Source organism: Lynx rufus, unplaced genomic scaffold (genome assembly GCF_022079265.1).
Source record: "Lynx rufus isolate CCGP_SWC_20201006 ecotype Redwood Valley unplaced genomic scaffold, mLynRuf1.p SCAF_4, whole genome shotgun sequence".
NCBI classification, from domain to species: Eukaryota; Metazoa; Chordata; class Mammalia; order Carnivora; family Felidae; genus Lynx; species Lynx rufus.
The window spans coordinates 14,206,848-14,234,667 of NW_025814856.1; the positions used below are offsets into that span (position 1 = coordinate 14,206,848).

General features: G+C 40.9%; 1 protein-coding gene across 1 annotated transcript in view; it reads left to right on the top strand.

Moving 5' to 3' along the window:
- The window catches only part of KIF15 (kinesin family member 15), an 84,439-nt gene that overhangs the window by 13,784 nt on the left and 42,835 nt on the right, over positions 1-27,820 (top strand). The window contains exons 5-14 of the mRNA XM_047097166.1: positions 3,937-3,974; positions 5,918-6,015; positions 7,329-7,508; positions 14,803-15,012; positions 18,218-18,343; positions 18,504-18,626; positions 22,110-22,233; positions 25,834-25,910; positions 26,143-26,352; positions 27,214-27,391. Coding sequence (XP_046953122.1) covers positions 3,937-3,974; positions 5,918-6,015; positions 7,329-7,508; positions 14,803-15,012; positions 18,218-18,343; positions 18,504-18,626; positions 22,110-22,233; positions 25,834-25,910; positions 26,143-26,352; positions 27,214-27,391 — 1,364 coding nt within the window. The remainder of the gene's footprint in view (positions 1-3,936; positions 3,975-5,917; positions 6,016-7,328; positions 7,509-14,802; positions 15,013-18,217; positions 18,344-18,503; positions 18,627-22,109; positions 22,234-25,833; positions 25,911-26,142; positions 26,353-27,213; positions 27,392-27,820) is intronic.

A 27,820-nucleotide genomic window follows, 5' to 3' on the forward strand; every position in this document is an offset into this window, starting at 1 on the left:
CTCACAGTTCATGGGTTCAAGCCTCGTGTCAGGCTCTGTACTGACAGCTCAGAGCCTGCAGCTTGCTTCAGATTCTGTGTCTCTCTCTCTCTCTGCCCCTCCCCTGCTCACTCTCTGTCTGTCTGTCTCTCTCTCAAAAATAAACAAACATTAAAAATATTTAAAAAAAATTTTTTTAAACATTTATTCATTTTTGAGAGACAGAGAGTAACAAAGCATGAGTGGGGAAGGGACAGAGAGAGAGAGGGAGAGAGAGGGAGATACAGAATCCGAAGCAGGCTCCAGGCTCTGAGCTGTCATCACAGAGCTTGATGTGGGGATTGAACCCATGGACTGCAAGATCATGACCTGAGCTGAAGTTGGATGCCCAACTGACTGAGCCACCCAGGTGCCCCCCCCCCAATTTTGTTTGAAAAGGACCATTTCTTCACCTTAAAAGTTTCCCCTGTTTGTCCCCCTTGTAGTCAGCCACTCCCCCTTCCCTCAACCCCTGACATCCAGGGTACACTAATACATTTTCTGTTCCTATAGTTCTGCCTTTTCCAGAGTGTCATATGAATGGAACCACACAATATGTAGCCTTTTGGATCTGGCTTCCTTCTTTTATTAAAAATGCCTATAGGATTTGCCTGTGTTGTTGCAGGCATAAATAACTTTTTTTTCTTTCTCAGTTTTTTTTTTACTGTATGGATTTATCATCATTTGTTTATCCATTTCCCCGTGAAAGGATATCTTAGATGCTTCCAGTTTTTAGTGATTATGAATATATTGCTACAAATATTTGAATGTTGGTTTTTGTGTGAACATAAGTTTTCAAATCATTTGAGTAAATACCTAGGCATGCAATTGCTGGGTCATATGGCAAGTCTATGATTAACCTTATGAGAAACTTGCCAAATTGCTTTCTTTTTTCAACGTTTATTTATTTTTGGGACAGAGAGAGACAGAGCATGAACGGGGAAGGGGCAGAGAGAGAGGGAGACACAATCAGAAACAGGCTCCAGGCTCTGAGCCATCAGCCCAGAGCCTGACGCGGGGCTCGAACTCACGGACCGCGAGATCGTGACCTGGCTGAAGTCGGATGCTTAACCGACTGCGCCACCTAGGCGCCCCACCAAATTGCTTTCTATATGTATATTTAAAGTGACTCATGATCCTCAACTTTCTAAATTTTGGCAGCCTTAAAATATTGCTATAGATTTAATGTGGAATGTGAGATGGAGTCCAGAAGGCATTGTCACCTTGGCATTTGTACGAAGTGAATTTTAGTATCATTTCAGATTTATAGGATGTATAGATTAATGGGCATATATTTGTAGTGTATTATTATTATTTTTTTAGCAGTAGACTTTCAAATTGTATTTAGAACTAGAGCTTTTTAATAGAATGTAGTGAATTATTTGATACATTTGATACATTTGAATTATTTGATATAGTTGAGCGTCCAACTTCAGCTCAGGTCATGGTCTCGCGGTTTGTGGGTTTGAGCCCCATGTCGGGCTCTGTGCTGACAGCTGAGAGCCTGGAGCCTGCTTCAGATTCTGCGTCTCCCTTTCTGTCTGCCCCTGCCCCTGCCCCTGCCCCACCCACACTCTTTCTCAAAAATAAATAAACATTAAAATTTTTTTTTTAATATATTTGGGCAGCTAATGCTTTTTGTGCATGTGCCCTTGGTTTATAATTGTGTCAAAACACAAGAAAATAAAAAACACATTAAGAAGTATGAACTTTAGGCTCATATGCACGTATATACTAACTTGAAAGTTTGCCTTTGCTTTTCATGCTTACTTTTCAGCTGTGTTCAGGAGAGCTGAGTGTTTTCTCTTGAGCAGTAAGGCAGAGGCCTATTGTCTCATTTGTCTTTTTTTTTTTTTTTCAACTTTTATTTATTTTTGGGACAGAGAGAGACAGAGCATGAACGGGGGAGGGGAAGAGAGAGAGGGAGACACAGAATCGGAAACAGGCTCCAGGCTCTAGGCTCTGAGCCATCAGCCCAGAGCCCGACGCGGGGCTCGAACTCACGAACCGCGAGATCGTGACCTGGCTGAAGTCGGACGCTTAGCCGACTGCGCCACCCGGCGCCCCTTGTCTCATTTGTCTTAAGAGAAGAAAGATTTTTTTTTTTCCCCACAGAGTATTTTGAATAGTAAAGTTAAAAAATGAATTGGAAATAGAGCCACAATTGCCAGAGACTGTTCTCTTTAGAACTGTTATCTTTAAATACCTTACAGTTATACTAATTATGTTTAATTTGTGGCATATTCATTAATAATTTAACCAAAATTTCTTTTGGTAGAAGAAGGTAGAAATGAAAAACACTTGGAGAGAAATGAGTGAAAGTTGGATGCTTGACTGAGCCACCCAGGTGCCCCCTGTTTTTTCTTTTTTTAAATCTTTTGGGGACATTTAACCAAAAAGTCGATTCAGATTTTTTCTTTAATATTTGGGCTGTGAATCCAAACTAAAGACATTTGACATCCTGATCGACATCTATCTTTAACATAAACGTTTTTAGTTTTAGTTTTTGTTACTCTTGTTTCTTGGGGTAATGGAGGAGACATGATGCTACGCACAAAAATCAGGCCTGTACCATAAGGGTTTTTGAAATTGCTTTGTTTTGTTTTTTTTTTTTTTTTCAACGTTTATTTATTTTTTTGGGGACAGAAAGAGACAGAGCATGAACGGGGGAGGGGCAGAGAAAGAGGGAGACACAGAATCAGAAACAGGCTCCAGGCTCTGAGCCATCAGCCCAGAGCCTGACGCAGGGCTCGAACTCACGGACCGCGAGATCGTGACCTGGCTGAAGTCGGACCCTTAACCGACTGCGCCACCCAGGCGCCCCGAAATTGCTTTGTTTTTAAATGAAGACATTTAAGTATCTTTAAAGGCATAATTTAGGAAAGGAATTGCTAAATTGTTAGAACAGAAAAAGTTGAAAACAAAATTCCAGTTGGTTCTGGTTAAATAAATGATACGTTCATGGAATACAATGTAGGTATTAAAAATAATGAAGTAGATCTCTATTTACTACATAGAAAAATATCTGAGATAAAATTAAAGGACAAAACAGATCACAGAGCAGTATTTCAGTTTTGTAAATAAAAAGTAAATGAGGGGCGCCTAGGTGGCTCAGTTAAGTGAGGGGCGCCTAGGTGGCTCAGTCTGTTAAGTGTCTGACTCTTGACTTTGGCTCAGCTCATGATCCAGAGTCATGGGTTTGAGCCCTGCGTCGGGCACCTTGCTGAGCGTGGAGCCTGCTTAAGATTCTCTTTTTCTCTCCCTCTGCCCCTGTCCCCAGCTCCTGTGTTCTAGCTCCCTTAAAAAAAAAAAAAAAAATTAAACAAAAACTCTGATGGCTATGTTTGTATAATCCTGAAGAATTACCAGAAAATTAACAGTGTAGCTCTTGGTGGTAGAATAGGAGAGAAAAAAAATGAATCATTCACTTTTTACCTAATATAATTTTTTTAAAAAGTAAGCTCAGCACCTAATGTGGGGCTTAAACTTAACTACCCTGAGATCAAGAGTTGCATGCTCTACTGACTGAGCCAGCCAAGCGTCTCTACCTAATATAATTTAAAAAAAGAAGGAAAATAAGATCTTTGCGGGGAAAATTTTTTTAATGTTTATTTATTTATTTTGAGAGAGAGAGAGAGAGAGAGAGCACGTGCGCACACGCATGGGAGAGGGGCAGAGAAGGAGAATCCCAAGCAGTCTTCACAATGTCAGGGCAGAGCCCCATGCGGAGCTGTATCCTGCAAACCATGAGATCATGACCTGAGCTGAAATCAAGAGTCAGACGCTCAATCAACTGAGCCACCCAGTCACCCGATGTTTGTGGAGAAAATTTATCTATTAGTAGACCTTATTAAAGTAGGAGGGTAGTCTTTTAAGTTTTGTGTGGAAAAATAACATATAAAACATTTGTTTTTACAGTGGACAGACTGGCTCAGGGAAAACATTTACGATGATGGGTAAGTGAATTAAAATTTATTATTTGCTGGCTTAATCTACTCTGCAATGACAGCACCTAGGCACCAAGTACATTTTGGGGGAAGTCATACTTTCTATATACTATGTTGACCTCATAAAATTAGAGATATTTCCCAGGCTTATGTCAAATTGGGAGTTCCATGATAACAAAGTCCATGTTTGCAGCTGTGTTCCGTCTGTGCTGGTGCTTAATAAACAGTTTTTGAATTGGGTTTAATGACTTTTTATATACTTATAAATCTGTAAAATTACCACCCAGACCAAGACTCCTAATCAGTAACTACTTTACCCCCTTCCCCTGAAGTATCTATAACTCTGACTTCTATCATCATTAGTTTTGCTTGTTTTTAAACATCTACAGATGAGAGTACTGTATGCACTCTTTCATGTCTGGCTTCTTCCTCTCAGCATTAAGTTTCTAAGAGTCGCTCATGTTGTTGCATGTAGTGCTAGTTTGTTCCATTGCTGTATCCCGTTCCTGTATAATGTGTTATTGTATGAATATGCCACGTTTTCCATTTTACTGTTGATAGACATTTGGATTGTCTCCAGTTTTAGACCATATGAATAATGCTGCTATGCCACTTTATCTTGTATGTGTCTTTTCAAGTTCATTTCTGTTGGGTACATCTCTAGGAGTGGAATTGCTGGATCATAGTTACGTGTGTATCAGCTTTAGTATTTATATGGCCCTGATACATATGGAAATTCTAGGGCCTCCACGTCCTTGTCTATACTTGGTATTGTCAGTTTTTAAAGTTTTAGCCTTTCTGGAGTATGTGTAGTATTATCTCATTGTGTTTTTGTTTGCAATTCCCTGATGTCTGTTGACAGCTGAGCATCTTTCATATGTTTATTGGACATTTGAATAGCCTTTCTGTAAAATGCCCATTCAAGCTTTTTTTCCATTTAAAAAATTGGCTTATCTCTTTCCTACTCATTTGTGGGGATTTTTGTAAAATAGGTTAGCCCTTTGTGTACAACATAACAGATTTTTCTTTAGTTTTTTCATTTGTCTTTTGATTTAAGGTTTTTCCCTTTCTGCCAAAGTTTTTAATTTTTTTTTTGGTGGTTGAATTTCGGTGGTTGTTGTTTTTTAATGGTTTCTGAATTGTGAGTTATAGTAAGAGAATTACGGAGTGAAATGAGAAGGAACCACAGACTCTCTGGGAGAAGAATCTTCCAGGCTGTAGGCTCTGAGTTGGGAACTTGCTCAAGAGTGTTCAAACATCAAGAAGACCCATGGGCTAGAGGGGAGTTTTCCAGACCAAGGGGTTGTAGGGAGGGACGTTGGAGTTATACTCTGAGGCCAGCTCATGTGGGACCTGGCTGGGATTTTGTATTTTGTGAGTGCGATGTGAAGTCATTGGAGGTTTTTTGTTTTGTTTTGTTTTTTAAAGAACTACATGATATGATACATAATTAAAAGGGTTACTCAGGCAGCTGAATGGAATAGTCTGGGAGGGGGTGAGTAGAAGCAGGATGAGGAGCTAAGGCATAGATGAGGCAGGAGATGATGAAGGTAACCATAAAGAATATGTTGAATATCTTTGTATATTATTTAACAGGAAAATGTTATGAAATTATCTGCATACTCATATTCTTTGTCCTCTTTATTTACTTTACGCAGTTCTGAGATTGATTGATTGATTGATTGATTGATTTTAGGTACAGTTTACAAGGGTCATTTATAATATTCCAGGTGTAGCCAGCATTAGTGGCTATTGAGGGCCCTTCCTTCAGTCCCGTTGATGGGCAAGGTCTGTTTTTTCTCTCAGACTAAAACTTGTTCAGGGGCACAAATAAGAAACTGTACAATGTCATCTTATTTCTGAATAAATTTCCTTTCAATATTGCCATTTTGAAGGACTCTTGTTATAAAGATAATGAATATGTATATATGTTTTTATACATTTTTCTTCAGGACCATCTGAATCTGATCATTTTTCTCATAACCTGAGAGGAGTAATCCCACGAAGTTTTGAATATTTGTTTTCCTTGATTGATCGTGAAAAAGAGAAGGTAAAACTTGCTATGAAAATAAAGTGGTTCTATGAAATACCTAGTTTTGAGCAGTTAGCTGCTAGTAATTAGCTCATAACACATGGAGGGTCGGCCCTAAGTGGTACTCTGCAATGTGGATAGCCTGGTGTGGCATGAAAAAAAACCACCTCTCAGTTCTTAAGAAAAAATGAAGGATTCTGAGTCATTAATTTTCTAAAAATTTTTAGTTTCTAAAATTTTTATCATCCATAAACTCAGATTAAAAGATAAAAGAATGTGTGCTTCTTAGGCTCTCAGATTTTGCAAGAGAGAAAGTATAAAGAGAATTTTAACTAAGGAAAGCAGATTCATTAAGCCCCATCACCTACTGCTCATAGGCTCACACTTGACTGCAGGTGTCCCTAGTTCCTCAGGATGTCCAGGAGTGCTGGAACCATCCTTGCCTCCTTTGCAGCACCTTCTACCACCTGAGGATAATTTGATGGTTTCATATGCAGTGTGACCCCATCACCCTGGTGATGTGGGCTTCTCTGTTCCATTGACTCCCAAGTTGGGCCTTTCTCATGATTGTGCTTCTTTAGCTTGGTAGATTCCAGGCTTAAGAGCCATTAGTGTTGCATGTTCCAGTCTGTGTGTACCAAGGAGACTGACACATAACACTGACTTATTATTACTACCCTGTGCAGAAACTATTCCTAACAATTGCAGTTAGACACGCACCTTGGGTGCCAGTGACGTAGGTTTAGCGCCATGTGTTTCTGTGGCTAAAAATCCTATAGAGAGGCTTTTGAGACAAATTATTTTCAGTCTTTAAAGAACATAACACTTGCTTCAGGTAAAATTTGATGAGCAAGTCCAGTATGTGACAGATAAAAATGGAATTGTTCTTCTCATCGCAAGGAAAAAAATATGTAACTGTGTATGGTGATGGATGTTAACCAGACTTACTGTGGTGATTATTTCTCAATGTATATAAATATTGAATCATTATGTTATACACCTGAAACTAATATGATGGTGTATGTCAGTTTCACCTCAGTTTAAGAAGGTGGAATTGCCCATCTGAACCGCCTAAGTCCCATCTCTTTGTCTTGCTTATGAGTCACCCCTGGAGACCTAGGCCTCCTGGGATCACAGTTTGATGCTGCCTTAAGATGTAATGATGTGTCAAAACTAGTTATCTGGACTTTTACTTGGCTTTTAGGGATCTTGTATCGTGTAAAGGACAACATGGTAGGAAATGCACACCTTGTGAAGCAAGTGAAAGGGTAGCACTCATGAGAGGGATGACTCATGCAAAGAACGTATCTCAGTGAGGCTTCTCTTTCCAGGCTGGAGCTGGAAAGAGTTTCCTTTGCAAGTGTTCCTTTATTGAGATCTACAACGAGCAGATCTATGACCTCCTGGACTCTGCATCAGCCGGACTGTACTTAAGGGAGCATATCAAGAAGGGAGTCTTCGTTGTTGGTGCAGTGGAACAGGTGGTGACCTCAGCGGCTGAAGCCTATCAGGTACGCTCCCTTCAGCAGCTTGATCCTTAGGCAATGTAACGTGTTGTGAAAGCACCTTGATCTCAAAAAAAAGCAAGAATTGAGCTACTAAAAATAATTTTGTAAAGGCATGACACAGAAGGTTCATGAGGAGAAAAAAGAATATGACTGTTTTATATAGCTCTCCCCTGTAGTTAAAATAGAACTTTGAGCCTCTTGGTTTTGCGTTATTTAGGTGCCGTTCATTCTGGTCAGGCGCCCTGTAGGCCACCGGGGGACGTTGTTAACGTCTGTATCTCTAGTGATTCTTCCTAGAAGCTGTGCTTTTGAGGAGCTTCTGGGATTGCTACTTTTTAAACCAGCTGGCTGTTCTCTTCCCTTTATTTTCTACCCTTGTTTACTTGTTAGGTGTCAAAAGCCAACCTCTTTTGAGCACTCGCCTCAGGACAAACAAACCTCTTGATGGGAATTTGCAAAATACTCGCATTTTTATGGGGTCTGACCTGGCCAGTTGATTTTAAACAAATTTTTCTTGTGTAATATTTGATACATACAAAACACTGGCACATGCATATAAGTTACTAAGCTTAATGTCAAAATGAACTTGGAGGACCTTAGACCATCAAGACCCAGATATCACCAACACTATCCTGTCAACCTATATGCCTCTCCTGCCTCATGTACCTGGCTCCTCCCTAAACATGAGCACTATGCTGAATGTCATGATCGTTTCCTTGTGCTTTTAAATCATAAATGTGTGTATTTCTGAAAAGGTTGGTTTTGCCTACTTTGGACTTTTAATAAATTGTGCATATTTAGCCTTCTGTAGCTTTTTAAAATCAATGATGTCTGCGAAATTTATCCACGTTGCATTTCACTTATTTTCACTGCTGTATATAATCCATTGTATGAATATCTGTGTGTGTATAAAAATCATAGTTCGGGGCACCTGAATGGCTCAGTTGGTTAAGTGTCCGGCTTCAGTTCAGGTCATGATCTTGTGGTTCTTGGGTTTGAGCCCCACGTTGGGCTCTGTGCTGACAGCTGGGAGCCTGGAGCCTGCTTCGGGTTCTGTGTCTCCCTCTCTCTCTGCCCCTTGCCTGCTCACACTGTCTTTCTCTGTCTCTCAAAAATGAATAAATGTTAAACAAAATTTAAAAAGTTATAGTTCAATAATCTTCCATCACGGGGCACCTGGGTGGCTCAGTCGATTGGGCAGCCGACTTCGGCTCAGGTCATGATCTCGCGGTCCGTGAGTTCGAGCCCCGCGTCGGGCTCTGTGCTGACAGCTCAGAGCCTGGAGCCTGTTTCAGATTCTGTGTCTCCCTCTCTCTTTGCCCCTCCCCTGTTCATGCTCTGTCTCTCCCTGTCTCAAAAATAAATAAAACGTTAAAAAAGAAAAATTAAAAAAATCTTCCATCTTCAGCAAGCCTCCTGATTTAAACTTTTTTTTTTTTTTTAAGATTCTGTTTGTTTATTCATTACTTTTTGAGAGAGGGAGAGCATGTACAGCGGGAAAGAGGCAGAGGAAGGGGCAGATAGAGAATCTTAAGCAGGCTCTACACCCAGTGCAGAGCCTGACACGGGGCTCAATCTCACGACCCTGAGATCATGACTTGAGCCAAAATCAAGAGTCGGACATTTAACCGACTGAAGCCACCCAGGTGCCCCATGATTCAAACATTTTACACTGTGACTGTCATAGTAAGAAATAGGTTTTACACATGACCCAGTGTGTGTGTGTTTGTGTGTGTACATATATATATACCCCCCAAAATTTTGATTGTAATTACATTGCAGTTATAGACCAGTTTGGAGGGATTGGCATCTTTACAATATTGAGTCCATACATGAACATGATATATCTCTTCATTTATTTAGGTCTTTAATGTCTTGCAATATAATACTTTTCACCTAAAAAATAATTATGTAAGCTAATTATTAACTTTTTTCCAATATACCTTATATTTTTTGTTGCTCTTATAGAAGGTAATCTGTTTTTTAAATTGCACTTTATAAGGCACCTGGGTGGCTCAGTCAGTTAAGCATTCAACTCTTGATCTCAGTTCAGATCTTGATCTCAGGATCGTGAGTTCAAGCCTTGCATTGGACTCCATGCTGGGAGTAAAGCCTACTTTAAAAAAAAAATTGCATTTTGCTTCATGTGTATAGAAATGCAGTTAATTTTTATAGAACGCTTTTATAATCCACCTTGCTGCCTTACAGAGATGAAGAGTGTGTGTTAAATTTGTTAGGTTCTTTTCCTGCTTCTATTGAGATGATCTTGTTAACATTTGCTAACATTTAACATGTTAACATGATAGAATATTGGATTACATTTGTTAGTATTTTGTGTAGGATTTTCCCTCAGTGTTAAAGATTGAGATCAACCTGTGATTTTCCATTTTCCTAACTTTTTTTCGTTTGTTTTATTATCACCTTTGTCTTTTTTTGGAAGTTTGTATGATTGGAAAGACTTGTTCATAAAAATCATTTGTTTCCCCAAATCATCTGGGCCTTATGTTCTGAGAGAAGATTTTTAGCTACCAATGAAAATTCTGTAATAGAGCTTTTCAGCTTTACCTCTTCTTGGGTCAGAAGTTCAGGGATGCTTTTTATTCCTAGAAAATTTCAGTCTCCTCTCAGTTTTTAAATATATTGACAAAAAGTTTTTTCCAGTATTCTCATCTTTAAAATCTTTGCTGTAACTACAATTTTGTTTTCTTTTTTTAAAAGTTTTTTTTAAATGTTTATTTATTTATTTTGAGAGAGAGAAAGAGAGAGAGCACAAGTAGGGGAGGGGCAGAGAGGGAAAGAGAGAATCCCAAGCAGTCTCCACGCTCCCAGCCCAGAGCCTGATGCGGGGCTCAAACTCACAAACCATGAGATCACGACCTGAGTGGAAACCAAGAGTTGGATGCATAAGTGATTGAGCCACCCAGGTGCCCCCTATTTTGTTTTCTTTTTGCATAGTTGATTTTGCTTATATGGCTTGCGTTTTTTTCTTTCTCATCCTGCTTTTGTTCCAACTTCTTAAGCTGGATGCATAGCTTATCTGGCCTTTCTTTTGTGACGTAAGTATTTAATGCTCTAAGTTTACTTCTTATTGTTTAAATTTCACACAAGTTTTAATATCTTTTTTTTCTGAGAGAGAAAGCGCATGTGCATGCGATCTGGGGAGACGGATAGGGATAGGGGCAGAGAGAGAGAGAGAGAAAGAAAATCCCAAGCAGGCCCATGCCCAGCACGGAGCCAACATGGGGCTTGTTCTCACGAACTGTGAGATCACGACTTGAGCTGAAATCAGGAGTTGGATGCTTAACCGACTGAGCCACCCAGGTGCCCGTCAGATCACATTTCTCAGTGATTTATGGGTCAAAATGAAATTATAATGGAAAAATTCTTAGATCCACAGGACAGTTAAGATATTAAAATTTGGTACACCTGGGTGGCTCAGTTAAGCATCCCATTCTTTTTTTTTTTTAACATTTTCATAACATTTAATAGAAACTGTATACAATAATTTTTTTATTGTATCTTACATAAGATAGCCACTACAGAAATTTACATAGGTTAGAAGCAAGATGGATGGTTAAGGAGGGCCCAGTCCTGTGGGGTATGCTCAGAGGTTATAGGTCAGAGTTCATTGGGGGAGAGAGGGAGGTTCAGATTACCCAGTCAGGTGAGAGGTGAAGAAAGGCTAAAACACAGGCCATTAGATAGAGATAATCAAACACTGGGTTTCATCAATATCCCAAGGGTACACATCTCCTACCCAAACACCTATGTGGATTTGTTCCAAGACTTGGGAATTCCCATTACAAAGATGTCTCTCCCCTCAGACACGGTCCCAAATACTCTCTCAATCCCAGCAGCTCTGACAGGAATCACCTATCTCTCTTCCTTAAGCATCCGATTCTTGATTTCGGCTCATGTCATGATCTCACAGTTCATGGGATCAAGCCCCACGTTGGGCTCTGTGCTGACAGGGTGAGCCTGCTTGGAATGTGCTTTCTCTCCCTCTCTGTCAAAATAAATAAACTTAAAAGAAATGTGATTTGAAATTCCAAATTTATGATAATTTAAAATTTATTTCTCATGTTAATTCTTAATTGCAATGTGATCAGAGAAGGTGGTCTTCTGTGATGCTTGGTCTTTGAGATTTATTGAGAAACGACTTATGAATTAATACAGTGGACAGTTTTATAAATGTATTCATGAGAAGAATATCCTTGAATACAAGGATTTATACTGTATTTTTACTCAGATTTTTTTCTGTATAATCTGTCAGTACTTGAAGGAGATGTATTAATCTCCAGCTAAGGTGTTGGTTGTAATGATTTCATCTTGATTGTTTTTATCTCATATATATATACGTAAAGAGACTGTTTTATTAGATGCATATGTAAGCAGTAGAGTTAGTATAACTTCCTTTTATTTAAATCTATATATTTTTGACCCTGTATCCCTATATTTTCATATTAACACTTTTTGCTTTAAAAATCTCTTTTGTCTGATATTCAGGTACCTCTCATTGTTTTGATTAGAATTTTCTTGGTATAGGGGCACCGGGGTGGCTCAGTTGGTTAAGTGGCCAACGTCAGCTCGGGTCATGATCTCACGGATCGTGGGTTTGAGCCCGTGTCGGGCTCTGTGCTGACAGCTCAGAGTCTGGAGCCTGCTTCAGATTCTGTGTCTCCCTCTCTCTGTCTCTCCCCTGCTTATGCTCTGTCTCTGTCTCTCAAAAGTGGAAAAACAATAAAAAAAAAAAAAAGAATTTGCCTGGTGTATGTTTTGCCATCAATCTCTCTGTGTTAATGTTTTAGGTGTTTCTTGTAAACCACATAACTGTATTTTCCTTTTTAAAAAAAATCATTCTTTTTTTCTTGATTATTTTAAGTTTATCCATTTATATATTTTTATTTTTAAAATGTTTTTATTTATTTTTGAGAGAGAGAAAGAGCAAGCAAGCACGTGGGAGGGGCAGATAGGGAGGGAGACACAGAATCTGAAGCAGGCTCCAGGCTCTGAGCGGTCAGCACAGAGCCTGACATGGGGCTCGAACTCACTAACCATGAGATCATTGACCTGAGCCGAAGTCAGATGCTTAACCGACTGAGCCACCCAGGTGGCCCCCAGTTTATCCATTTACTTTTGAGAACATGCCCACAAGCAGGGGAGAGGCAAAGAGAGGGAGAGAGAATCCCAAGCAGCTCTGCACTGTTAGCATCTAGCCCGATGTGGGGCTCGAACCCATGAACCACAAGATCCTGACCTGAGCCAAAACCAAGATCAGATGCTGCAGTTTTGAAGAGCATTTTAGGTGCCCCCAGGTACCCCCAAGACTGCAGTTTGAAGAGCATTTTAGGTTCACAGCAAAAGTAAGGGGAAGGTAGAGTGATTTCCCATATACCCTTCTGTCCCCACAAATGCGTAGTAACCTCCCCTATTATAAACATTCCTCAACAGAGTGGTACATTTTTTACATTTGATAAACCTATATCGACATGATCATCATCACCCAAAGCCTATGATTTACATTAGAGTTCACCCTTAGTATTGTATATTCTATGAGTTGCCTTTTTATTTTTGATCCATTGTGTAGCACTCTTTGCTGAAAACAATTTTTTTTCCTGTTGAATTGCCTTTGCACCTTTGATGAAAATCAGTGATTTATATGTGTATGGATTTATACCTGTATTGTTTAATTGATTTAGGTATCTCTTCTTGCCAGTATAAAACTTTCTTGATCCTGGTAGCTTCTTATTGCTGAATAGTTAAGTCTTGAAATCAAGTAGAGTAAATCTTCCAGCTTTTTTTTTTTTTAAACAATTATTTTGGTCATTCTTGGTCCTTTGCAATTTCATACCTATAGAATTGACTTGTCAGTTTGTGCACAAAACGCTGCTAGGATTTTGAGTGGGATTGTGTTGGATCTGTTGATTACATTTGGGAGAAGTAACCTCTTGACACTGTTAAGTCTTCCAGTCCATGAACATTCACCAAGTAGTTTTTGGTTTTGTTTTTGATTTTTGTTTGTATTTGGTTTTTATATAAGGATTTATTTGCTAAAAAAAATTTTTTAAAATTTAATCTCTATACCCAATGTGTGGCTTGAACTCATGACCCGAAGATCAAAACTTGCACGCTCTTCTGACTAAACCAGCCAGTTGCCCGTTATATGAGGATTTAAAGAAACACAGTTGTGTTTGCTTTTTCTCCATACGTTGCACAAATGATAGTGTATTGTGCTGCCTTTGTACCTTGCTTGTTTAAGACAATAGTATTTTAGAATTTGTCCCATGTTTGAGGGTTTGTGTCTCTTTCCAGCTGTATGAAGAATGTATTATGACTTACCTAATATTTAATATACAGTATTTAGTGTTATGAAAAATAAGCATAAAGTACTATCCAAAAAATGTAAAAGAAACCAATAGCTTCAATTTTATGCTTTGCCTGGTTAATAGGATTCTAATAGCTCCATTTATTGAGTGTATGTGCCAAGCACTGTGCTCACTTCTTTTGTGTCTCTTATTTCGTTTAAATTTTTTAATCTACATTTTGATGTAAGATGCTAATTCGCCCATTTTATCCTATACATATTATTTCCATGCTACTCAAAAACGTAGCTCTCAGACTGTTAGCATTGCCTGGGTTGCTTGTTACAAATGCAGAATGTCAGGCCTTGCCTTCACACCTACTGATCAGAATGTGAATTTTATCAAGATCCCAAGGTGATTAGTGTGCACATTCATTTCCGTTGGTGATGTTCTGCCTTGTCGGGTAGGTGCCCATGTTCCCATTTTACAAATACAGGACTGAGCCTTGAAGAGGTTCAGCTGGCCCAGACCTTATACCTAGTAAATAGTGGAACCAGGGCTTGACTTCATGTTCATCTGATTCCAAAGCCTGCAGTTTGGACTTTCATGTATCCTCTTTGCCTTTAGGGATCAGGGAGGTCTTTATAGACCAAAAGAGCCGACAAAATGTTGGTCTTGAAGGTAATTTTGAGATTTATTTTGTCTAACTTTCTCATTATCTAGGCAAAAGGGTTGAGAGAGATTTTATGATTTGCATTAAGTTAATACAAATCGAGAACAGCAAAACTAGTTCTGGATCCTCAGCCTGCTGACTTCCTATTTGTTCTCTTTCCGTAACATGGAGAGGGAACCAGAACCAGAAAGGGGAGAGTAACTTGAGTGTGTTCCTCGATGGACCAATATTTCTTCTCGTTGTCCTTTACAAAATTTCATACTGAGGATAGTGGCTGTTGTGTCACTTGGAAGTTGTGACAATATATTTCCCTGTTGCCTAGGTGCTGTCTGGAGGGTGGAGAAACAGACGTGTGGCATCAACATCAATGAACAGAGAATCTTCTCGGTCTCACGCAGTGTTTACAATTACAATAGAGTCAATGGAGAAAAGCAATGAGACTGTGAATATACGGACCTCTCTACTCAATCTGGTGGACTTAGCAGGATCTGAAAGGCAAAAAGACACCCATGCAGAAGGGATGAGGTTGAAGGTAAGAATGGAATTCTGGTCTTCAACTCAACTTGTGTGTGAATTAATTACTAAAAGTCAATACCAAGGTAAGTGTGTGAAGGTTACAAAGGAATGAGATATTGCTCTCATTCTAAAGGTGCAGAAATTTTTGTTGTGGTGTAGGGACATTAGACATACGTAGGATAAGACAAGTCTGTAGCCAGAGCATCTGAATTCATACCAGAAGGGATGCTAGTACAAATATCAGCTGGGGTCAGAGGAAGAAGGGACTGGACCGCTTGAGGGAAGTATGGAAAAGAAGTAGTTCTTGAGTGGATTCTCCAAGGGGGCAGGATTTGGACTGGGAGAGAGGAACAGGGAATACATGCCCAGCTGGGGCACATCTCAAGGGTGATTGTGGATGCAGAGTGAGTATGGCATTCGGCACTTCAGCATGGATCAATGAACGGGTTGGTTTTGAGGTGCAAGCAGACCCAGGCCACTGAGGGCCAGGAGTGCCAGGCCAGGTTTGTGCCCAACTCTCCAAACATTGGGAAACACTGAAAAGTTTTGAGCGATTTCAAAAGCCTGTTTATTTATTTATTTTTATTATTATTTTTTTTTTTAATTTTTTTTAACATTTATTTATTTTTGAGACAGAGAGAGACAGAGCATGAACGGGGGAGGGTCAGAGAGAGAGGGAGACACAGAATCCGAAACAGGCTCCAGGCTCTGAGCGGTCAGCACAGAGCCCGATGCGGGGCTTGAACTCACGGACCGCGAGATCACGACCTGAGCTGAAGTCGGCCGCTTAACCGACTGAGCCACCCAGGCGCCCCTCAAAAGCCTGTTTGATAAAAGGTGCGCCATCTGGCTCACCACTGCCAGGTTCACACAGGGAGAGCCTAGAGAGCAAGGAGGGCAGCTGTGCTGGTTAATATTTCAGGGGGAGGGCAAGGACCTCGTCCTAGGCTAAGGGATTGGCAGTGGGACCTCAGGTTTTCTGAATATGTATTGCTGATGTGTATACATGTATTGTGATCTGTACATGTCAGTAAAACGTGTGGATTGTCAGTAAAACGTGTGGATACTATAGTTGAGGGTGTATGATGGCCAGTTGGAAATGGTGGAAGACAGTGTACTTTTTTTTTTTAATTCTTATTTATTTTGAGAGAGAGCATGGATGCAAGAAAAAGAGAGAATCCTAAGCACACTCCATGCTGTCAGTGTAGAGCCCTGTGTGGGGCTCGAACTCACGAACTACGAGATCATGACCTGAACCAAAATCAAGAGTTGGACACTTAACCAACTGAGCCACGAAGGTGCCCCAACAGTCTATCTTTTGCATTAAAAGTAAAGATAGGAGTCTCCTGAACTGTCGGGCAGTTTCAGGAGATCTTAGGCTCATATTTCCATTGAGACATGAAGCAAAGAGAAAGCATATGTTTATAATAGGACATATGCTGGGCATGTTTCAAGTGTTTTGTGTATATTAACTCATTTAGCCTCTGCAGCATCTTTGGGAAGTGGTCCCTTCTGTTATCTGTTATCCCTTCTATTTTTTTTTTTTTTTCAACGTTTATTTATTTTTGGGACAGAGAGAGACAGAGCATGAACGGGCGAGGGGCAGAGAGAGAGGGAGACACAGAATCGGAAACAGGCTCCAGGCTCTGAGCCATCAGCCCAGAGCCCGACGCGGGGCTCGAACTCACGGACCGCGAGATCGTGACCTGGCTGAAGTCGGACGCTTAACCGACTGCGCCACCCAGGCGCCCCTATCCCTTCTATTTTAGAGAAACGGAAGAGAAATTGTCCAGGGGCACACAGCTAGTAGTGGATCTGCAGAAGGAGTCCAGCTCCACAGACAGTGCTGTCAGCACCTTTCTGATTTACTGACTGCTGAAACAGACAGTGTGGCGTGTGAACTCAGCACATCTTGCTTGATAATTTGTACTCTTTCTCTCTTTTTTCTGTACTCCCACCACTGCGGACCCAGTTATTGAAGTATACTAAATACAGTGAGAATCTAGTGTAACGTATTTTTTTTCTCCCCAAACCACTTTTTAAAGAGGTTTAATACCTTACAGACTTAGACTGAATATTCTCTTGGTATAAGTTCATCAGTGACTTTGTGGGACATGGAGTGGGCTATTACCACACCATTTTAATGTAGCAAACATTTTAAAATTCTATATTGGAAAAATTTTTTTAATGTTTATTTTTGAGAGAGAGAGCACACACATGCACTCACATACGCACGCACGCACGCGCGTGAGTGGGGGAGGGGCAGAGAGAGGGAGACACAGAATCCGAAGCAGGCTCCAGGCTCTGAGCTGTCAGCACACCGCCCCGAAGCAGGGCTCGAACTCTCGAACTGCCAGATCATGACCTGAGCCGAAGCCAGATGCATAACCAACTGAGCCACCTAGGCACCCCTAAAATTTTATATTTTTGAAGTTAATTTATTTTGCAAGAGAGAGCATGCGCAGGCAAGGGAGGAAAAGAGAGAGAGAGGGAGATAGAGACTCCCAAGCAGGCTCTGTGCTTTCAGGACAGAGCCCAATGAAGGATTTGATCTCGTGAACCATGAGACCATGACCTGAGCCAAAATCAAGAATTGGATGCTTAACCAACTGAGCCACCCAGGTGCCCCAGTAGCAAACATTTTAACACAAAAGAATTGAAAAATATGCCTATTAATACACTACTCCAACTTTTTGTTCTGTTCTTTCCAGATTTTCATCCCTACCTATAGGTCAAATTAAAACATTACAATCACGAGGTGACATATTTTTTTTTCCTTCACATAATTTCTGTATTTGTCTTTGAACACTAAAATTGCAATGTGTGGGGCGCCTGGGTGGCGCAGTCGGTTAAGCGTCCGACTTCAGCCAGGTCACGATCTCACGGTCCGTGAGTTCGAGCCCCGCGTCAGGCTCTGGGCTGATGGCTCAGAGCCTGGAGCCTGTTTCCGATTCTGTGTCTCCCTCTCTCTCTGCCCCTCCCCCGTTCATGCTCTGTCTCTCTCTGTCCCAAAAATAAATAAACGTTGAAAAAAAAAAAAATTTAAAATTGCAATGTGTGTCAAATAGGAAAAGGGGATAGTTGAGCACATCTTTTTGCTGTAAAATCAGTTATCCTTAATATCGTTGTCAACGACTTGACTTTCCATTCAAAATGCACTGCTAGCCATATTTTAATTCAAAATGCCAGTGCACCTAACTTTTTGTTCTTTTTCCCTTTAGGAGGCAGGTAACATAAACCGATCGTTGAGCTGCCTGGGCCAAGTGATCACTGCGCTTGTCGATGTGGGTAATGGAAAACAAAGGCATGTTTGCTACAGAGACTCCAAACTTACCTTTCTACTTCGGGTAAAGTAGATCATTGGCCTCCTGGACCCCTTTTCTGGTTACTCTCACTATGGTTGATAGGTAATCTCTCAGCCTTAGTGGTAAGAATATCCATTTTCTTTGCTTAAAAAAATGTGTGGTTTCTCTCCTGAAAATGTGTACCATTCATGTCATTAAACAGGATTCCCTTGGAGGCAATGCCAGAACAGCCATAATTGCAAATGTCCATCCTGGATCCAGGTGTTTTGGGGAAACCCTGTCAACGCTTAATTTTGCTCAGAGAGCCAAGCTGATTAAAAACAAGGTAGGGGTGCTCTGGAAAACAGTGTGGAGGTTCCTCAGAAAATTAAAAATAGACCTACCCCATGACCCAGCAGTAGCACTGCTAGGAATTTACCCAAGGGATACAGGAGTGCTGATGCATAGGGGCACTTGTACCCCAAGGTTTATAGCAGCACTCTCAACAATAGCCAAATTACGGAAAGAGCCTAAATGTCCATCAACTGATGAATGGATAAAGAAATTGTGGTTTATATACGCAATGGAGTAGTACGTGGCAATGAGAAAGAATGAAATATGGCCCTTTGTAGCAACATGGATGGAACTGGAGAGTGTGATGCTAAGTGAAATAAGCCATACAGAGAAAGACAGATACCGTATGTTTTCACTCTTAGGTGGATCCTGAGAAACTTAACAGAAACCCATGGGGGAGGGGAAGGGAAAAGAAAAAAAAAAAGGGGGGAGGGTTATAGTGGGAGAGAGCCAAAGCATAAGAGACTCTTAAAAACTGAGAACAAACTGATGGTTGGTATGGGGGGTGGGAGGGACGGGAGGGTGGGTGATGGGTATTGAAGAGGGCACCTTTTGGGATGAGCACTGGGTGTTGTATGGAAACCGATTTGACAATAAACTTCATATATTGGAAAAAAAAATAATAAGGTAGGGGCCCCTGGGTGGCTCAGTTGGTTGGGTGTCCAATTCTTGATTTCAGCTCAGGTCATGATCTCATGGTTTGTGAGGTTGAGATTCTTGGGATTCTCTCTCTCTCTCTCTCTCTCTCTCTCTCTCTCTCTCTCTCCCCCCCCCCCACCCTCTCTTTCTCTCTGTTTCTGTTCCTCCCCTGCTCACTCTCTCTCTCTCTCTAAATAAATAACCATTAAGAAAATAAGGTAAAATACTGAGTACAATAAATTGGAAAAATACTTAAGCTTGTAGCATCTCACTTTTGTGATTGCCCTAATATTAATACTAGTTTCTATTTATTCTCTGTGAAAGCTTATCTCTAAGCAAGACTTCTTTTTTTGTTTGTTTTAAATTTGTATTTAAATTCTAGTTAGTGTATTTATACACTATGTAACTAAAATGTATATATTTTATAATATAAAGTATACATTATATAGTATATATAGAGAGAGAGTGTAATATTGGTTTCAGGAGTACAATTTAGTGATTCATCACTTACATACAACACCCAGTGCTCATCACAATAAGTGCCCTCCTTAATACCCATCACCCATCTAGCCAACCCCCCACCCACTTCCCTCTATCAACCCTCCATTTGTTCTGTATAGTTAAGAGTCTGTTTAGTTTGCTTCCCCCCCCTCTCTTTTTTTCCTTCCCCTAAGTTCATCTGTTTTTGTTTCTTAAATTCCACATATGAGTGAAATCGTATTGTATTTGTCTTTCTCTGACTTTTTTTACTTAGCATAATACGCTCTCGCTCCATCCACATTGCTGCAAATGGCAAGATTTCATTCTTTTTGATGGCTGAGTAATATTGCATTGTATATATACACCACATCTTCTTTTTCCATTCGTCAGTCAATGGACATTTGGGCTCTTTCCATAATTTGGCTATTGATTCTAAGCAAGATTTCTATTTCATCTTTCCTAGCCTTCTGTATTGCTCATGTAGTTTGAGATCTAGATTAGGTCTTATGGTTAGTATTAATTTACTTGTGTTTTCCTAAACAAAGGCAAAGTTTTTCCTTTGCAGTTGGGTTGGAGACTAAATTTATTTACCTAAACCAATGCAATCAGAGGTGTGTGTACGTGTGTGTGGTTTTGCTATGAAGATAGTTTGAGGATATTGGCAAGCTTTGTCTTTTAAGTTGTCTATACCTGCAAGGATTCCCCATTTTTCTTATATGTAAGAAGCTTCCTTGATATTTGTGTACACCAGTGGTCGGAAAAGTTTTTCTGTAAAGGTAAATATTTTAGACTTCTTTGGCTGGATAGTCCGTATCCCAGCTACTTAGCTCTGCCTTGTTAGTGAGAAAGCAGCCACAGGCAGTATGTAAACGTAAGGGCATGGCTGTGATCCAGTGCAGCCTTACTTATAAAAACAGACAGCAGACTGTGTTTGGCCCACGAGCAAGTAGTGCTTTGCCACCCTCTGGTGCAGACTGTTAAAACACCAAGGATTCCCCACTCCTTCTGGAAACGTTAGAGATCCCTTTGGTTCTAGACAAAAGAATCATAGTATCATGAACTGGCAGATTAATTTCCTCTTTCTTTTAAAGGAGAAGTTGGTCATTTCTACCCCGCCAAGTAGACTCTCTGATCATCTTACCATGTAAGAGTGAAAAGGTCCATGTTACCTCTTCTCCTGGGTAAACCAGAAGACTATAAGTCTAGTTACTCATTCATTTTATTGGATTATGACCCTGTGTGGGGTATTTGTAATATGAGGAGGAAAAATCATTAGAGCTTCCTCACCCTATCTCTTTGAACTTAATAGAAGCTTTTGGAGAGGGGAGAACTGCAGGGATAATTAGGATTATGATGTCACTGATGTGACAGTGATGTCAGAATATACAGGAGTGCCTTATAATGAGGCTGGCCGTTAGCATCAGAAACAACTAGAAATGACTTCTGAATACATCAAACAATAAAACCAGGAGACTTATGCTAGTCATTATCAATGGTAAGTCCCCTTCTGCAGCCTACCGGTGGAAAGTGGCTAGGATATCTGGGACTTGTTTAAGGATGTGCTATTTAGATCTTTCCCAATGGGCAAACCTGGCTTGAGACAAGAACACGGGGACCTTGGGACTGTCAGTTTTTTTTCCCTCGCTAGGATATTGGGTGTTTCACAACTGGGTCCCTTTGATCTGGTTGGTAGCCAACTGTTGGCTCTTACTATCACCCTGTGGGTTTTATGGGCCTTTTGAACCTCTTAGAAGTTGTCTCAAAGAAGTAATTTCTTTAAGATAATTTCTCAAGAGACATTTCTTTAAAATAACATTTAGTGTGGTAGTAAAACAGAAATGGAGCTGTCCGACCAACTCCTCCCTCCAGGAGGGCTATTAGGAAATATAGGGTGGGTTCCTTTGGAGAGAGTGGTTTCTGCCAGGCTGATGGAGCTCAAGCCACCTCTGCAGTTCATCACATCCTTACTGTGCACCAGGACAGAGGGGAGGGGATAGTCCTTCCTGAGGGGAAGAGGAGTTTGCTACTTTCCATGGGGGTGGGATTGTCCCAGGAAGCAGGCAGTGTTAGGTAAACATACCCAGATCCCAGGGTGACCCAGCCCAACAGGGTAGTATACCTAAGGGGGAGCATATGAGGGGGTGGTGAGGTGGAGAGCCCCAGCCCCAAGGTACAAGGCACGGGGAGAGGAAGCCTCCTCCCCACTCCAGCACCCTGTGATCCTAGTGGCCTTGTGACTGTCGAAGCACAGTTTTGTTTGGTGTTTGTCACTCCAGATCCTACAAACAAACATGAACACAAGACTGGATGACGCAAAAGTATTCCTTTAACACTTTTTAAAAAAATTCTTGGACAGGCAGTAGTAAATGAAGACACCCAAGGAAATGTGAGCCAGCTCCAAGCTGAAGTGAAGAGGCTCAAAGAACAGCTGGCCCAGCTTACTTCAGGGCAGTTACTACCAGAGAGCTTTCTGACCAAAGGTAAGATGAACACAGTGTCCTTTATCCCGGGGAAGACCGTGTGCGGATATTAGTGGGAGAACCCTGTGACGACAGGCACAATACAATAAAGCTACCCAAACTTTTGAACAAGTCTATTTGACTTACATAGGAACACGAGACCGGCATGTCTCGGAGATACTGCAGGTTTGGTCCCAGACCATTGCGATAAATTAGCAAATACTGCAACAGTGCTTGTCAAATAAATTTTTTGGTTTCCCAGTGCCGGGGAAAAGTTCTGTTTACGCTACTCTGTAGTCTATTAAGTATGCAGTAGCGTTACGTCTAAAACCACAATGTACATACTTGATTAAAAAATGCTTTATTGCTAAAAAATGCTAACCATCATCTGAGCTTTCAGCGAATTGTGATGGTGGAGAGCCTTTTTTTTTTTTTTTTTTTTTTTTTTTGCCGGTGGAGGGTGTTGCCTCCATGTTGACAGCTGTTGACTGATCAGGATGGTGGTCGCTGAAGGTCGGGGTGGCTGTGGCAGTTACTTAAAAAGAAGACAGTAGTGAAGTTTGTTGTATCTGTTGGCTCTTCCATTCATGAATGATTTCTCTGTAGCGTGCCATGCCGTTTGATGGCATGTTCTACCCACAGTAGAACTCCTTTCAAAATCGGAGTCAGTCCTCTCAAACCCTGCTGCTCTTTTTGTCAACGAAGTTTATGTGATACTCCAAATCCTTTGTTGCCATTTCAGCGATCTCCACAGCATCTTCACCAAGAGTAGGTTCCTGCTCAAGAAACTACGTTCTTTGCTTGTCCATTAGAAGCAACTCCTCCTTGGGGGGACGGGGTGGCTCAGTCGGTTAAGCGTCCAACTCTTCGTTTCAGCTCTGGTCACAATCTAGCGGCTTCACGGGTCCGAGCCCTGCATCCGGGCTCTGTGCTGGCAGTGCAGGGCCTGCTTTGGATTCTCTCTCTCTCCCTCTTTCTCTGCCCATACCCCACTCACGCTGTCTCTAACTAACTAACTAACTAAATAACTAAATAAATAAATAAACTTAAAAAAAAAAAAAAAGAAGCAACTCCTCTTCCATTCACATTTTATCATGACATTGCAGCACTGTGGTCCCATCTTCAGGCTCCACTTATGGTTCTAGTTCTCTTGCTGTTCCCACCACACCTGCAGTTACTGCCTCCAGTGAAGTCTTGAACCCTCAAAGACATCCATGAGGGCTGGAATCCACTTCTTCCAAACTTCTGATCATGTTGGTATTTTTACCTCTTCCCATCAGTCAGGATTGTTCTTAACGGCATCTAGGATGGAGAATCCTTTCCATTCCAGAAGATTTTCAGTTGACTTTGCCCAGATACATTAGAGGAATCAGTATCAGTAACAGCTATATCCTTAGAAATGTATTTCTTAAATAGTAAGACTTAAAAGTCAGAATGACTCCTTGATCTATGGACTGCAGAATGGATGTTGCGTTAGCATGAAAACAGCATTTCATCTCATTATACATCTTCCATCAGAGCTCTTGGGTGACTAGGTGCATCGTCAATGAGCAGTAATATTTTGAAATGAATCTTTTTCTCCCTTCCCTTCCCTTCCTTCCCTTCCTTCCCTCCCCTTCCCTCCATGCTTAGCACAGAGCCCAACATAGGGCTCCATCCCAGGACTCTGGGATCATGACCTGAGCCGAAATCAAGAGTTAGACACTCAACTGACTTAGCCATCCTGAAAGGAATCTTTTTCTGAGCACTGTGGCTCAACAGTGGCCTTAAAATATTCAGTAAGCCATGTCAAACAGATGTGCTGTCATCCAGGCTTTGCTGTTTTGTTTACAGAGCACAGGCCCAGTAGATTTAGCATAATTCTTTTTTGTTGTTGAGTAGAAGTAAAGTTGATTTTTTTTTTTTTAGCCTAATTCTTTTTTCTTTTTAAGTTTATTTATTTATCTTAGAGAGAGAGTGTGTGTGTAAGACAGGGGCAGAGAGAGAGAATCCCAAGCAGGCTTGCACTGTTAGCACAGAGCTTGATGCAGGGCTCGAACCCATGAACTGAGAGATCATACCTGAGCCACAGTTGGACACTTAACTGAGGCACCCAGGTGCCCCTATTTATCCTAATCCTTAAGGGCCCTAGGATTTTTCAGAAGGATAAATGAGCACTGGCTTCAGCTTGTAGTCACCAGCTGCATGGCCCCTAACAAGAGAGTCAGCCTGTCTCTTGAAGCTTTAAACCAGGCATTGACTTCTCTCTAGCTATGAAAGTCCTAGATGGCATCTTCTTCAATGTGGTTTCATCCACATTGAAAATCTGTTATTGGTATAACCACCTTCATTATCTTCTGGACCACTTGCTGAAGCTTCTACAACACTTGCTTCTTCTACTTTTATGTTAGGGAGATGGCTTCTTTCCTTAAACCTCATGACCCAACCTCTGCTACCTTCAAACTTTTCTTCTGTAGCTTCCTTGCCTCTCTTGGCCTTGACAGAATTGAAGAGAGTTAGGGCCTTGCTCTGGACTAGGCTTTGGCTCAAGGGAATGTTTTGGCTGGTTTGATCTTCTGTCTAGACCATTAAAAGTTTCTGCACATCAGCAATAACGCGGTTTTGCTTTCTTATCATTCATATATTCACTGGAGGAGCACTTTTCATTTCCTTCAAGAACTTTCCCTTCGCATTCACAACTTGGCTAACTGGTACAAGAGGCCTAGCTGCCAGCCCGTCTTGGTTTCCGGCACACCTTCCTAAATAAGTGTAATCGTTTCTAGCTTTTGATTTAAAGTGAGACATGCGACTTTTTTTTTTTTTTTTTAACTTGAACACTTAGAAGCTATTGTAGGGTTACAAAATGGGCCTGATTTCCATATTGTTATGTCTCTGCGAACAGGGAGGCCTGAGGAGATGGGAAGAGACAGAAGGAGCCAGATAGTCAAGCAGTCAGAAAACACATTTATTGATTGAGTTCGCCATCTTGTATGGGCATGGTTTGTGGTGCCCAAAATAATGACAGTAGTTACCTCAAAGATCACTGATCACAGATCACCATAACAAATATAGTAATAATAATGAAAATTTTTGAAATATTGCAAGAATTAACAGAATGTGAGCAGAGACACGATGTGAGCAACTGCTGGCAGAAAAATGGTGCCAGCAGGCGTGTTCAGTGCAGGCTTGTGCAGACCTTCAGTGTGTAAAACACGCAGCATCTACAAAGCACAATAAAACAAAGAATGCCTGTACTTTGTAACCAGATACAGATACCATGTGTACGGAGTTCTGTGGGATGTGGTGGGGAAGGGGGAGTAGAAATAATTTTGAACAATTCTTCCTTTACAAGTGCTAAAAAGAGATATTAATAAATTTCATTTAGATCCACTTTCAAGATTCTGTCATATGTAATGTGTATTATGATTACTAAACAGGATAGAGAAACTTATTTTTCTTCAAAGAGTCGCTAATTAGATTGGGTTAATATGAAATCTGTGATCTGGTGATGACAGTCTGATTCTTTTAGATTCATTGAGAGCAGTCAGTCAGAGGCTATTTTAGCTCAATTCTTGGTCCTAAAAGTTGAGAGATAAACATTTCTTTCCTGTTTCCTTTTCTTTCTTACTGGATCAATTACAGAGAAAGATGAGACTAATTACATGAAGTATTTCCAAGAGGCGATGTTGTTCTTTAAGAAATCCGAACAGGAAAAGAAGGTAGGAAACTGAGTTGGTATAAAGCAGATTCCAGATTTTTTAGACTTTCACTACGTGGTACCTTTCTGAGTGAAATAAAAAGTGGCACAATTAAATAAAACAAAGGAAAGCTATGGAAAATCTAATTTTGCCTTTGAGATTAAGTGTCAAGTTAGCGTTTGTTGCTTGGTTTGTGGAAATTTAGGGAGGCTGATTTACTTTTCATGTTTAACCAAATTATGAATTTCTTAAGTCTCTGGTAGAAAAAGTTACCCAATTAGAAGACCTCACCCTCAAAAAAGAAAAATTTATTCAGTCTAATAAAATGATTGTGAAATTCCGAGAGGATCAAATAATGCGCCTGGAGAAGCTCCACAAGGAATCCCGGGGAAGTTTTCTGCCTGCAGAGCAGGATCGCTTGTTGTCGGAATTAAGGGATGAGATCCAAACCCTGCGGGAACAAGTGAGTGCATGACATTTGTAGTATTTCTAAAAAGAAAGAAGGTTTGAGGCAAATATAAGTCTGTCGCCAAATTCGCTTAAGTTAATACAGTGGAAGGTGTTTTGAATGAATTCAGCTGAGGTGTGGTTGCACCTCCCCTGCCTCCATTTTCCAAGATGGCCGGCCGAAGGGGGAGGGGAGGAGCTTCGAAAAGTTGCTGTTAGGGCTTCCTCCCAGGCAAGGCGGGCAGCTGTGCTCGTCTCAATGGGCAGATTATCCTTACGGTGGGTTCCTTCCGACTTCTTGTTGCCGGTTTTCCTTTTCCTGGAGAGGATGGGCGGTTACCACAGGCACATCATTAAAAAAACGAAGAAAATCTGTTTCTGGCTTTTGTGTCTTTCCGAGGCTTTTTTTTAACGCATACTCAAACCAACGTGGATATTTTTACTCTTGTTCCTTTTTAACACAAAAGGCAACTTACCTGACACGCTTTACTGCTGCTCTTTTCCTGTAGTGTGTCTTGGAGGGCATTGAATTCTGGTCAAGAGAGAGTTTTCCTTATTCTTTACACTGTGTTCATGTCACCAGTCCCCACTGCATGAAGAGTCGGCCACAGTGTGCACCCTTTGTACTTCTCTCCTTATGAGCCGGTGCCTGCAGGAAAATCTCAAAGCACGACCCAGGCGTGGAAAAATGGCGCTGGAGGCGATGCACATATTTAGTGTGATCACACACGCCGGTTGCTGTCCACAGTCCTTGCCACGGGCCACCGCCCGCAGTGCACGCAGCATTCCTAACGTTTCCTGATGGCTTTGCGGCAAGACTGGCCATTAAGGAGAAATGTCTGTCCATACGTAAGTCTGTCATTCTTCTGTGTCACAGATAGAGCACCACCCCAGGGTTGCAAAGTATGCTATGGAAAACCATTCCCTCAGGGAGGAGAACAGAAGATTGAGATTGTTAGAGCCTGTGAAAAGAGCCCAAGAAATGGATGCCCAGACCATTGCAGTACTAGAAAAAGCTTTCTCCGAACTATCTGGCACAGAGAAAAAGGACAAGGGTAAGAAATGATGGTTGTCTGCATGCCTTGTAGGGGCTGGGAGGCTGTTTGAAAGGGCATTTATATTACCTCACAGGCGGGGTCTTCATTTTAGCCTCTAGACCTGGTGTGCGTATACATACTTACGCTTTTATGTTATCAAAAGGCATTTCCTAAAGCTTTTTTTTCACAGATCACATGTAGTGAGTTATGTAGGCTAACTGACATGTCAATGAAACATATTTCTGTTGCGTTGATAAAGACAGTTTTTATTTCTGTTTTGTTGATAAAAGATTCAGATATTACTTACAATTTTTATTAAATGAAACTTACCTGTTAGAAGTATTTGAAATTAAAAGTGCTTAACTAATCAACACGGATGAATGTTGAGTAGAGACGTTTACCTGGCCAGCTAAGGTCTGTGCAGCGCGAGAGGCAATGGAAGGTCAG